The sequence below is a fragment of the Capra hircus genome, chromosome 29, assembly GCF_001704415.2.
Source record: "Capra hircus breed San Clemente chromosome 29, ASM170441v1, whole genome shotgun sequence".
Taxonomy (NCBI): Eukaryota; Metazoa; Chordata; class Mammalia; order Artiodactyla; family Bovidae; genus Capra; species Capra hircus.
The window spans coordinates 6,925,918-6,939,105 of NC_030836.1; the positions used below are offsets into that span (position 1 = coordinate 6,925,918).

The 13,188-nt window shown below is 46.8% G+C and overlaps 1 protein-coding gene across 1 annotated transcript in view; it reads left to right on the forward strand.

The window, feature by feature from the left end:
* The window catches only part of RAB38 (RAB38, member RAS oncogene family), a 66,582-nt gene continuing 59,231 nt past the window's right edge, over nucleotides 5,838-13,188 (forward strand). Inside the window, exon 1 of the mRNA XM_005699431.3 lies at nucleotides 5,838-6,178. Within this exon, the coding sequence (XP_005699488.1) occupies nucleotides 5,977-6,178 (202 nt within the window). The 5' untranslated portion in view covers nucleotides 5,838-5,976. The remainder of the gene's footprint in view (nucleotides 6,179-13,188) is intronic.

A 13,188-nucleotide genomic window follows, 5' to 3' on the forward strand; every position in this document is an offset into this window, starting at 1 on the left:
TCTTTGCATCCTCACTGGTATTAGATATTTTTAGTATTAAAACATATATGTCAGTTTGAAAAGTGAAAAATGATTTCTTGTTATTGTTTTTCTATTCCTATTACTGTGAAAAATAATTTTTTACATTATTATTGACTTTTTGTGTGGTCAGTTGTCTTCATTTGTTTATTTGTATTCCTGTTCTTTATCTATTTGGATATATTAAAACAATTTACAAGAGCTCTTTACATATAAATTATAAAGTATATTCCCTTTTTGCCTCCCTTAAAGGGCAGGCAAAAATCTTCCCTATTTTGCATTTGCAAAATGTTTTTCCTCTTATGATTTCTTCCTTTTGCATAATGCTTAAAAATCCTTTGACCACAATAACATTGACTAGGTCTTCACCTCTATGTTCCAACAGCACCTTTACGGACTAGAGGAAATGTACTGAGGGACCTGAGATAGAATCAGAGGACTCCGGCTGCTGGGATGTGTGGCAACAAAGAGGGAGGAGTCGAGTGTGGCTGTTTCCAGGCTTGGTAGGCTTTGGGGAGGGTGGAACCAGTGACTAAAACCAGGAATACAGGAAAAGGAACAAGTCTGTTGGGGTAGATAATGACTTCAGCTCTGCACATGTTGCATTTGAGATGTCTTCCAGAAAGCCTGGAAGAAATGCCCACAAGGCAGTTGGAACAAGGGTGCAGAAGGCCGGAGTGGGGTTGGGGTTTTTAGCACAAATACAGAGATCATCTGCAGACACTTGATAGCTGAATAGCATTTTCAGCACATCTCCTGGGTCACACAATGAGCTGAGCATTTTACTGTATTATTTCCTTTAGGAGGTAGAAATTATTATCCTCGTTGTATTTAATTAATTTATTTCTTAAGTAAATGTTTATTTAATTTTTGACTGTGCAGGTCTTTGGTTGTAGCCCAAGGGCTATTCTCTCTGTGGCCCATGGGCTTAATTGCCCCTTGGGTGTGTGGGATCTTAGTTCCCTCACCAGGGATTGAACCCATGTCCCCTGCTTTGGAAGGCAGATTATTAACCACTCAATCACCAGGGAAGTCCCTATCCTCATGTTATACATGGGGGGACAAGCCTACAAAAGTTCGATGACCTTACTAAGGTACTCTGCCTGGTTAGTGGTAGACCTTGGCTGTAAAATGGAAGAAGACAGTCTGATGGCTGAGTTTAATCTCTAGCCGGTTTTGCTCTTTTATCACGGGAGTGTCCTCAAGCAAGGAAAGTCCAGGTCCTGAGGGTGGAGAACTGCCCTCTGGAGTGGTGGGCAGCAGAGAAGGGGAGAAGCCAGCGAAGGGCTCTGAGAAGGAAGCAGAGGGCCGCGTGTGCGTGCCAACTGACACTCCAACCAGGATGCTCACAGTTTGATGACAGGGGCTTATGTTCTAAATATTCTCCTAGACACATGAGACCCAACTCCTCAACCTGACCCTCAAAAATTCTGTCACAGTGATTTACACAAAAATATATCTTGATTTGACCCTGATGCTGTGTCAGCAACTTTCTTGAGTTACCCTCTGAGTCAGACCCTCCCAGTCCCTGGGTCCCCACTTGTTATAAATGAGGGGCTCATTGCATTTTTGCTTGAGTTGTTGAATGAGTATGAGTATGAGCATCCTTTTACCTTTGAAGCATACATTTTTTCCCTCTTTTATTAGATATTTCCTTGCATACTCAGGACTTTGTGAAATATGCAGTCAGCCCCTTTTCTCTGCAGTCTGAATGTCTAGTGTGTGCCTGCATAGTTGTGTCTGACTCTTTATAACCCCATGGACTGTAGCCTGCAAGATTCCTCTGTCCATGGATCTTTCCAGGAAGAAATACTGGAGTGGGCTGTCATTTCCTCCTCCACGGAATCTTCCCCGTCCAGAGATCAAACCCATGTCTCTTGTGTCTCCTTTGCAGGTGGATTCTTTACCACTAGTGCCACCTGGGAAGCCCAAAGAGTGTGGCATATTTCTAGACAACTGCTGCACCCCTGAATCAATACTGGACATAACTCCCGTTGCAAGTTAACACAGGTTTTAGACCAGCCTAGTAGATTAAAAGCAAATTCTTTGAAGACAATAAAGAAATGAACTGCAGCGTTAACTTGGCAAAACTATTTATTAAAATAGTGATTTAGGAGATTTTTTTTCGAATGCCACTCTCAGCTGTATATCTCTTTTGAGAACTCTAATCCTCTGGTTCAGGAATGAACTTTCTTTAGGACATCCCTGGCTTGTTCCTATGGTTTGGTATAATTATTAATAATGACCCCTCTCACTCTCAAGAGTCCCAGTTTGGATGATAAAAATTTATGGTCTCCTCCAACAGGCCTTTTGGAATAAAGTCCATGTCTTTGAAGATTGTGTTAATCTAAGAAAAATCACTTTACCTGTCCTACAACAGAATATTTGGCACCCTACCTTACAGACATTTGCATATTTCTTCAGAGCAGCAATTAAAAACCACATAAGCTAATGAATAACTCCTGTGGCTCTCTTATTGTTCAAAGCAAATAAAGTAACTTCATAGGGGCTCACCTAATATAGCAGGCCTGGGAGGGAGTCGTAAGGGTTTCAAGTTTGTGTTTGCAAAGCCATCATTTAAATTAGTTTTTCCACTTAATATGTGCAATAATTTGTTCCCACACTGGACAGCAAGGGAGCAGAGTTTTAGAGAAATCTGACTCTGTGCCGTGTACAGCACCATTCATCCTTGAATTCTGTGCTGTTTGTGGTTTCCTACACCTTTTACAGACTTGAGTCACCCGTTTTACTGTTTTTCAGGACAGGGTGTGCGGTGGTTTAGCAATCTGAGGGTAGTCAGATTGTCAAAACATCCCCAAAGATGCTCTGAGATTTACTGCAGAAAGCAGGTTTCATGGTGCCGGGCAGCTGCTGGGAGGAGGTGACTCACGGCATGGCAGCACACCCTCCTTTCTGGAGGGAGCACGGCTTGCCAGGATAAAGCTGGGCACCCTTGTGGACAGTCAGGCACATGGGGTCTCAGGAAGCCTTGTGATCTGGGGGTAGTGGGAGGATGGGAGACAAGGATGGTCTGCCTGCCTTGCAATCTAAAGAAGCTCTAGCCTGACTCTAGTTTATATTCTATCCCCACTTACCTGGGTCCCTATTTGCAAACTACTTCTGAGCAAAGGAAATAAGTTCAAAGCAAAGCAAGGGAGCACAGATGCATTTGCCCTTCAAAAAAATGTGCTTGGAGAGTGCTTATCTTGGGGGAGAAATATAGAGCAGCTGAGCAGCTTACAGAGTCACAGCCAGGAAACTAGAAGAGAACCACGGCATAAGGTTCGGTTTGAAAAGGCCTTTGCACAGCCTTTTTCCACCTCGCGGGTAATGGTGCCATGGCCGGGGCGGGGGGGCCGGGGGGGAGGGTGGTTAGAAGGCTGGGCTGTCACTTGCCGGAATACATCCAGAAGACCCAGAAAACTATTTTAGAGTCAGCAGTGCTCTGCAGAGATCTCGCAACCCAACCTTGTCATTTTACACAAGGTCTTTCAGAATTCCAGCCTGTGAAGTGCTAGACCGTGGTTCTCGTCAAGCCACTTTGAAAGTGAAAAGTGAAAGTCGCTCAGTTGTGTCCAACTCTTTGCGACCCCCATGGACTATACAGTCCAGGGAATTCTCCAGGCCAGAATACTGGAGTGGGTAGCCTTTCCCTTCTCCAGGGGATCTTGCCAACCCAGGAATCGAACCCAGGTCTCCTGCATTGCAGGTGGATTCTTTACCTACTGACCTATCAGGGAAGCCCTTCAAGCCACTTTAGTCTAAAAGATTTAAAAATTGTAAACTGAGAGTCATTTCTTCCCTCTGTGAAGAACTGTCATGAGACCTAACTGAGTGACTCTGGAAATAAGCTGCAGGACTTCCTGCCCAGCAGGGAGCTCGCTCACCGTGACCGACCACTGTCCTTGCAGAGGCAGCGAAGCAAAGTCGAAACCTCAGGACCCAGTCCTCAATTTTGCATTCTGTGGTGTAAAGAGCCCTCTTCCCCTCAACTGTATAAACTCCAGGTCCTGAATCTTGGTCAGCCTGCTACACACAGTAAATGTCTGATGTTCCAACAGGCCCGGGTGAGAAAAGGAGATGAGGTGAGGATGATTCAGCCAGACCCGGCTGGGAGAACACGCTGGGGCCTGTGATGCTGGATCAGGCAGAGCGTTGATGGCTGGCTCACATGATGTCTCAGACAGCCACCCCCTCCTTGCTTCCACCACCATTAGCTTCTACTTCTTTTTTTAAATTTTAGCTTGTGAAAACTTAATTGTTTAAAATTCATTTTTAAATGCAGACCCAATCTCTAATCCACATAGAGTGAATGATTTAGCTTTTCCATGTTTTAGGGGGGTCAATTTTGTTAATCGTGTTTTTCAAGGAGTTTGCCCATGTTGCTTAAATTTTTAAATTTATTCACATAGATCTGTTCACAATATATTTTCATTCATTTAAAAAAAAAATGTCTATAGGAACTCATACTGCCAATTTGTGTTTTCTCAAATTAGTACTGGAAGACTTAAGTTTGAATTTGGCTTTTTCATCACAAGCTGTTTGCCCCTACATACGTTACTTAAAATGTCTAGGCTCTTTACTGGATTAGAAATATATATTAGAGGCTAGGATACTATAATATGTTCCTTATTATTTAGTTAGCTTAAAGTGCCATGAGATATGAAAAAAGAGAGTAATCACTGTAGCCGATATTATTCTTGGAAGGTATCACAAGACACTGATACTTGACCTGAATATTTCAGGATATGTGAGCTAGCCTATAGGGCTGCGTGTGCACACCCAAAATGTCTAGGTCTTATTTTCCTCATTTCTTCAAAACGGGAAGAATAATCGTATGTATTTTTAGGACTGTTGGGATGATTAGATGACATGTTTATAAAACCCGGCACATACCAAGTGCTGGATCGATGCTTGCTCTTATTATCATGTAACATAATCTGACCAGTTGTCTAAATTGTCTTTTAATGCTGCTCGGACCTTTTAGTAGAGGAGAGGAGGAAACTAAGCCATGGATGCCCTCAGCACTTACAGCCCAACTATCCTCCTGGTTAGACCATTAATTGGGCTTCCCCTGTGGCTCAGCTGGTAAAGAATCCGCCTGCAACACAGGAGACCTGGGTTCGATCCCTTGGTTGGGAAGATCCCCTGGAGAAGGGAAAGTCTACCCACTCCAGTATTCTGGCCTGGAGAATTCCATGGACTGTACCGTCCATGGGCTCGCATAGAGTCGGACACGACTAAGCGACTTTCACTTCATTTCAGACCATTAATAGTTGAATAGGTGTGAAGGCGCTCAGCGTTCACACTGTCAAGCTGATGCGTCAAAGGATTACCATTACCAGATCACGGAAGAAGAAGCTGGGGCAGTTCAGATGACTAGTGTGAGGTCACTCACCTCGAAAACCCAAACCCAGCTGGTGGGCCTCCTGAAACTGTTTTACGCGTTGCCTCGCCTCCAAATTCTGTCTACCCCTCCAGGCGGAGGCGCAGCCCACGACCTCAAGAGTCCCGTGTTCGGCCAGACCGGTTACCTACCGTCTGTCTCCCCGCAATTCACTTAACTTTTTAGACACTCTCACTTGCCAAACCTGAAACCCACGCCTCCAGCTTTGTGGCCAAGATTACAGGCGAGAAAAGCACTTCGGAAACTGTCAGGGGCTGTAACGAATAGCCTCTGCAAAAGGGCATCTGCGCGTGAGCCTCCCCAGTCGCTGGGGCCCAGGCATCGCTCGGGTCTCCCCCCGAGCCGCGCGGGCGGGGTGAGCAGGGGTGTCAGCCCGCGGGGCTCGGGTCTGGGCGTTTCTGCAGCGGCCGGGGAGGAGTTCCGCCCTCGCCCCCGTCCCGCCCCGCCGCCGCCTCGCGCCCGCACTCGCGCTCCACGAGTCTGTCCGGCCCGGCCCCCGGCGGCGCTTCCCGGGTCCGCAGCAGGCACCGCGCGGCGGGCGGGCCGCCACCATGCAGGTCCCGCACAAGGAGCACCTGTACAAGCTACTGGTGATCGGCGACCTGGGCGTGGGCAAGACCAGCATCATCAAGCGCTACGTGCACCAGAACTTCTCCTCGCACTACCGGGCCACCATCGGCGTGGACTTCGCGCTCAAGGTGCTCCACTGGGACCCGGAGACCGTGGTGCGCCTGCAGCTCTGGGACATCGCGGGTGAGCCCCGGGGCCGGGAACTGGGGCGGGGGCACCTCGCAGACCATCTCCCGTGCCAGGGCAGCGGCTCGCGGCCCCGCGGAGACCGGGTCTGCCTCCCGGGCGCTGCGCCGCGAGAGACTTTCCGGGGTGGACTGCAAACTTGGTTTCGAAGGAAACAAAAAAAGTTTCTCCCTAGCGCGCGGCAACTTCACGTGCGTCCCCTGGCGCTTTGCGGCGGCTGCTTTCTCTCCCTCCCACAGCCTCCCCTGGGATCTCTGGGCTCTGCGCGGGCCTCCCCGGGACCCAGAGGGAGACCCTCCGGAATTGCACTCGGTTCTTGATCCCCAGCTCACTTTCCAGGCACGGGCAGTCCTTCGGGTGACGCCGCCCGGAGCGTCCCGCCCGCCCTTTCCAGCCGGGTGCCGGGACCCCCGAGGGGAAGCCCCTAGACCTGGTCACCGCGGGAACCCGGAGAGTTCCGCACTAGAGGCGTTGCCCAGTTCCTGCTCCTAACTGCTCCCTTTATCCCAGCTTTCGACACCCCCTTTTCTACCATTCAGTCAAGAAAGCTGGAGGTTCTCTGCTTTGAGAAAGCCAAGGACCTTTCTGTGTCTGCGTTGGGGGTAAATCTCTCACTGTTTCTGTTTGTCCTTCTGTCTCGTCTATGAAAAGGAGATCGAGTATATATATTCCTGTTAGGGTCACTTTTGTCTAAGGGTCTATTCTTTGCGACCCCATGGACTCTAGCCCACCGGGCTCTTCTGTACATGGAATTCTCCAGGCAAGAATACAGGGGCGGGTAATCATTCCCTTCTCCAGGGGATCTTCCCAACACAGTGATGGAAGCCAGGTCTCTTGCGTTGCAGGCGGATTTCTTACCGTGTGAGCCACCAGGGCAACCCCTTTCTATGACATTCGCCACAGATTTCTTGATTTGTTCTTAAAGTTTTCACTGAGAGGTCTGGAAAATGAGGAGCCTCTTACAATGTTTGAAATCAGAATTTGATTCCCAGAGTTGTACCAGGAGTTGGGGCTTCAGTCTAAGGTGGAGGTGCAAAGAGTCCCTGGACCGAGATTCTCGGCGTGTCCAGCCCCTCCCTGCCGATCCCTGAGCTCACCATCCTGCTCCCCACAAACCCCTTCAGCTCAGCCGCTTCCCCGTTAAGTTGGAAGTCAGTCAGACAATGACAACTTGGGGACCCTTCTGCTAAGAAATTTTCAGGTCCCCTGGGATTCCTTGTGAACCTCTTCAAACAATCAATCCACTTCACCTGGGTCTATTTCACAGTCTGTGGCACTAGGAACCTTTACAAGTGTTGGACCCAAACCGGCCACTTCTCTTTCAGAAAATAGGTTCATTATAGCAGGTGCATTTGACTGGAAACTTCTTCATGGCTTGAAGTGAGAACATATGTGGGAAATTTTCCAAAGGGCATTTCTCATTCTGGGGAGTCCAGTGCCTCTTTAATCGGGAGCTGCTAGGTCTTATGATAAAACTCGGCATGTGAACAGATTCATGCCTTTAGTGTCAACTGCTCTAGTAGCACAAGGATTAACAGAGACCAGAAGATGTCGTTGGCCACTGTCTGATTGGGCTCTATATCTAGAAAATCCTCTGTGAGTCTGGGCACTTTGCTGCTGCTGTTTTTAGTGTCTAACACCTCTGATGATGCATCAACATCTCTAGGACCCAGGTGTAGAATTAGCTTACTCTTTGAACAGGGGTGTAGCTGTAATTTAGTTTTTTATGTGAAAATCAAATGAGGATGTGACCTCAGACATGTTACATAATGTCTGTGAGTCTCAGTGTCCTAAGTATACTAGGGTTTAGAGATGAAGAGCCTAAATCCCACTGGAAATGCCTCCATCAGAATCCCTGTTTCACCCCATATTTCTTGGGCAATTTTAAGTAAGTTTCCTAACTTCCTAGTCTCCGTTCCTTATCTGTAAATAGAATGCTTTCTCCCAACAAAGGAGAAAACGAGAGGAAAACTGACAAATGCTAACTGAACTCATTAGTACTTACTCCCTAGGAGAACTGCAGGAATTGTTGCTAATACTAGCTTTGTTTGCTATTTGTTTTTTTGAATATGTGTAAATGCTAGGCAAGAAGGACATGATATAAGTGTGCTAATTAGATCTTATTAAACGATAATTCCTGATGAACGAATATAACCTGTTCTAAAACACCCAGCACCATTTTCCAGCTTTATCCATATTACAACATGCTGTCTTGAGCAATTTCATTTCCAAGCTTAGAAATACCTCCTTCAGTACTCAAGTTGCCGTGGAGGCTATAGCCACAGAAATCTGTGTATATAAGAAATCCAAGGAGCCTTGGAAAATTCAGCCCTATAGATGTGGTGGTGTGCACCATCTCTGTAGGGAAGTTCATTTTTCCCAGAGCTTTGATGTTCAGTGCTAACCTGTCATTTCAGCCTCCAGCCCAAAGAGCCTTGTGGGCTGGGTTTGAAGTTCTCGGTGGTGGTGGTGTGGTCACTCAGTCGTGTCTGACTCTTTGCAATGCCATGGACTGTAGCCCATCAGGCTTATCTGTCCAGGGGATTTCCCAGGCAAGAATACTGGAGTAGGTAGCCATTTCCTTCTGCATGGGATCTTCCTGACCCAAGGATCAAACTGGGGCCCCCTGCACTGCAGGCAGACTCTTTAACCAACTGAGCTTCCCAGGAAGCCAGCTTAGAAGTTGGGCAGCAGGCAAAGCTGGTTGGGCGGGGGGAGCTGGGCCATTGTGGGGAAGGATGATTGGAGTGTACAGTGGACATATTTCAAGCTCCATAGCTAATTCTGTGAAGAGTAAGTGCATATGGAACCCAGCCTCAGTGGCCCAGTCAGACCCCCTCAGCTAAGTGTATCTTAGAGCGTCTTCAGATCTGCCTGTCGGTCCAGCCTTGGGGAATGCTTCCTGTCTCCTCGCTGCTCACTTCTGGCTTGTGTCTTATAGGCACGGGTAGTGACACTCATTTTGAGCTTGCTAGGGGTGTTGATGAAGTAGAGGAAACTTGCCCTGTCCTGAGAGGATATCACATCCATCTGCTGTCAAGGGAATCTTTTGCTCAATTAGAGTTTTAATATCCATTTGGTTCAGGGCCAAGTTGGGTCCTATTTGTTCAACTAATTCCCGTGATCTTTGTCTTGTGGTCACTTAGACTGGCCAGTCTGCTTCTGAAAAAGACTGCAGAAAGTACCTTTTAGGAACTTGTGAAGTAGACCTTGAAATCACTGAGATGAATCCCACAAACCCCATAGAAGACTCTGAATCCCCGTGATTCCACCATAGAAGAGCATCTGAGTTAGCTTTGGATTTGGAAACTCTTGATAGAGTCAGAGAAATTAAGTAATTTTGCCCAAGGCCACCCAGCTAGTAAGTGGAAGAGCTGAATTTGACTCAGGTCTGTTTGATTTGGAATCAAGCCATGCTCTTTATAACCATAGCCCTGTGAGGGCCTGGTGTACAGCTGACCCACTGGGGTTATACACAATTCCTCTTTAAGGGCACTGCTTATTTAGTAGATAGATTATCTTTGCCTTCTTTCCCTTATTGCTAATATGTTTTTGGATGGTACCACAGTGCAGAGAGTGGAAAGAAAAGGAACAGAAATATATTTCTGGGCTTCCCTGATGGGTCAATGGTAAAGAATCAGCCTGCAATCCTCCTGAGACATGGATTCGATCCCTGATCTGAGAAGAGCCCACATGCTGTGGGGCTCAAGCCTGAGTGCTCGACTATTGAGCCTGTGCTTTGGAGCCCTCGTGCTCCAGATACTGAAGCCCACATGCCCTGGAGCCCAGGCTCTGCAACAAGAGAAGGCACCACAGTGAGAAGCCCTCACACCGCAACTAGAGAGGAGTCCCCGCTCACTAAAGCCAGCGAGAAGCCTGAGCAGAAACCAAGACAGAGCACAGTCATAAATACATAAATAAATACAAATTTAAAAAAAAATCACTCAAGAGTTTCCACCCAGTTACAAAAACACTAGTTTCAAAAAATAAAAGGAAAGAAAATCTTATTTCTGAAAATTTGATTCTTAGTTATAGGGTTTTTTCATTTTATAGAATAATCAAAAAAAGAAAAAGTTCACACTTGAGACACTCTTTTACTACTCCTCTCCGAATCCTGATGCTTTGACTGTTCCATTAAGTAACTCGCACGAGCCACAAAGCTAGTAAGCAAAGTTGGAATAAGCTGCTCAGTACTAACGGCACAGAGGGACCACGTTAGGGCAGACGGAGACTGCAAGAGGTACCATCGTATGAACACGTGACATCGCAGGGAAAGAAAAGGATTGCCGTTTGAAAGATGGGCAGCTGAGATCCAGCAAAGTTTCACGATTTGCCCAACGTCAAGTGTTACAGCTTTAGAATATCCATAATTCATAATCCATAATTAATATATTAGAATACATCTGAAGTATTCTATTGATTACTTTGATGACTCCATTAGCACTTTCAAAGAGAACAACCCAATTTTGTCCACAAATCTTGCTGTGCTTTGGGAACCAGGTACTGGAATTGGGACAGTGATAGTAATAATAGCTAACATCTTTAGACATTTATTCTTGCAATTGTCTGTGCATACATAATTTTTAATTTCCCAGTAAAATAGCTGGTTAAGTGGTAGTGCTGGAACTTAAAACTTGGTCATTGGATCTAGCACCTAGGTTCCTAATAGTTTTGCTCTATCTTCCACAGTTCAAAAATAGAATACTTCAGATGTAGTCTAATAAATATAGACTATGGTTATTCGAAAACGGTAATGCTTGACCTGGGGCAAGTCATGAAGCCTTGCTGGATCTAAGTCCCCATCTTTAAGACGACGATTGTTTTCCTGTGATGTCTCCTGCACGGTGATTCTCTCTTGCACTCGCTTTAGCTCTAATACGGTCTCACTGTGCCCAGTTGCTTCTCTGGTAGCTCAGCTGGTAAAGAATCCGCCTGCAATGCAGGAGACCCTGGTTCAATTCCTGAGTCAGGAAGATCCCCCGGAGCAGGGATAGGCTACCCACTCCAGTACTCATGGGCTTTCTTGGTGGCTCAGATGGTAAGGAATCCACCTGCAATACGAGAGACCTGGGTTCAATCCCTGGGTTTGATCCCTGGGTTGGGAAGTTTTCTTGGAGGAGGGCATGGCAACCCACTCCAGTATTAACATGCCCAGTTAGTATGAAACAGCTTATTCCAACTTTACTTACTAGCTTTGTGACTTGTGCAAGTTACTTAATTTCTGTGCCTTTGTTTCCTGTCTAAAATCTGGGGACAATGGCAGACCCTGCATCTTAGAATTAAAAGAATGAGATGGGTTAATTCACGTAAAGCTGTGCCTGACTCATTCTGAATGTTAGCTAGTACTCTTCTTTTTTTAACTGTTATCACAGACTTCTTTTACATACATTTTCCTGCTTGATCTTCTCAGAGTTGCTGAGGGTATAGACAGAGCAGGTGGTATCAAACCTATTTTATATTAGATCAAGAATCAGAGACCCAAGATCACAAGAGCTCTCATGTGGCAGAGGAGAGCAAGAAGAGGAGGTCTGTTTAACTCCATCTTTGATGCATATATTTGAGAAAAATGACCAGATCTGTGGGTCATCAGAAAACTCAATCCCAGATTTAACAAATACAGTAGAAAATAAAGTTGGCAGGTGATGTAGAGAATCCTTCTCTCCCACATGAAAGTTTCACGGCAAGACTCTCTTAAGTAGTACATTCCCCTAAATAGTTAAAATCCAACACGTAGGAAAAATATTTCCCCACAGGGCACATCTGTACTGACTTTCCCCACCTAAGCTGTGTGACAAAGCCCTGGAGGACATGAACTCTCCAACAGGCAGAGAGGCAGCGGGAGGCAGCCCGGGTCTAGAGTTACCTGCGTCTAGAGGCAGGAGCCCAGAGCACCAGTGGCCCCAAGAGTCATCTGGGAAACAGTGCTCCGTTGTTTTAGTGTCTGTGAAGTGCTTCCACATCGTAAAATTCAGCTGAGGTTTTGGACTTGACCTCTCTTCAATACAGACTTCAGCTGAGACTTCCCTGGTGGCTCAGACGGTAAAGCGTCTGCCTACAATGCGGGAGACCTGGGTTCAGTCCCTGGGTCAGGACGATCTGCTGGAGAAGGAAATGGCAACCTACTCTAGTATTCTTGCCTGGAAAATCCCATGGACGGAGGAGCCTGGTAGGCTACAGTCCACAGGGTTGCAAAGAGTCAGGAATGACTGGGTGACTTCACTTTCTCTTCAATATCTATTTCTTTGTTTAAAACTATTTATCGGCTTGCTGGGTCTTTGCTGCCGTGCGGCCTTTCGCTAGTTATGGTGAGCAGAGGCTGTGCTCTGCGTGCAGGGCATAGACCGCCGTGGGCCTCTCGTTGTGCAGCCAGGCTGCAGGGCGCAGGGCTTCAGTGCTTGTGGCTTCTGGGCCCTGGAGCACAGGCTTGATGGCTGTGGTCCCTGGGCCTAGTGGTCCTGTGGCACGTGGGATCTTCCCGGATCAGGGATTGAACCCGTCTCTCCTACATTGGCAAGCGGATTCTTTACTACTGAGCCACCAGGGAAGCCCTTTTATATCTATTTCTAAAAGACAAATTCTCTGGGACGTTTTAGAAGCATCTGAAATATTAATGCAATGGCTCTGAAAATGTAGAGAGTGCTAAATTTGGCAACCGCCGTGCCAGGCAAAAAAATAAAAATGCATGGCAAGTCTGGGCCACGTTCAAGTGGGCAGTTATTGTCTAGTTTCTAGCCTGGCTAATTATAGAGTTTCTGAATGCCATGTGGGTTAACGTGCCAGGTGCTTACAAGTAAATAATATGTATGCTGAAGGGAACAGTGAACTTTCGACACAAGGTAAGGGCTGGGTGGGGGACGCACCTCAGGGCTTCTTACAAGGAGGTCGTTAGACTCTCTGGGCATCACAGACACATGGGCATTAGGCCTGTGGGATAATCTAGGCTTTAGAGGACTGGTTCTGACAGGTGGGCACAGAGGAGCCTGACCAAGGGCGCTAGAATGCTTGAG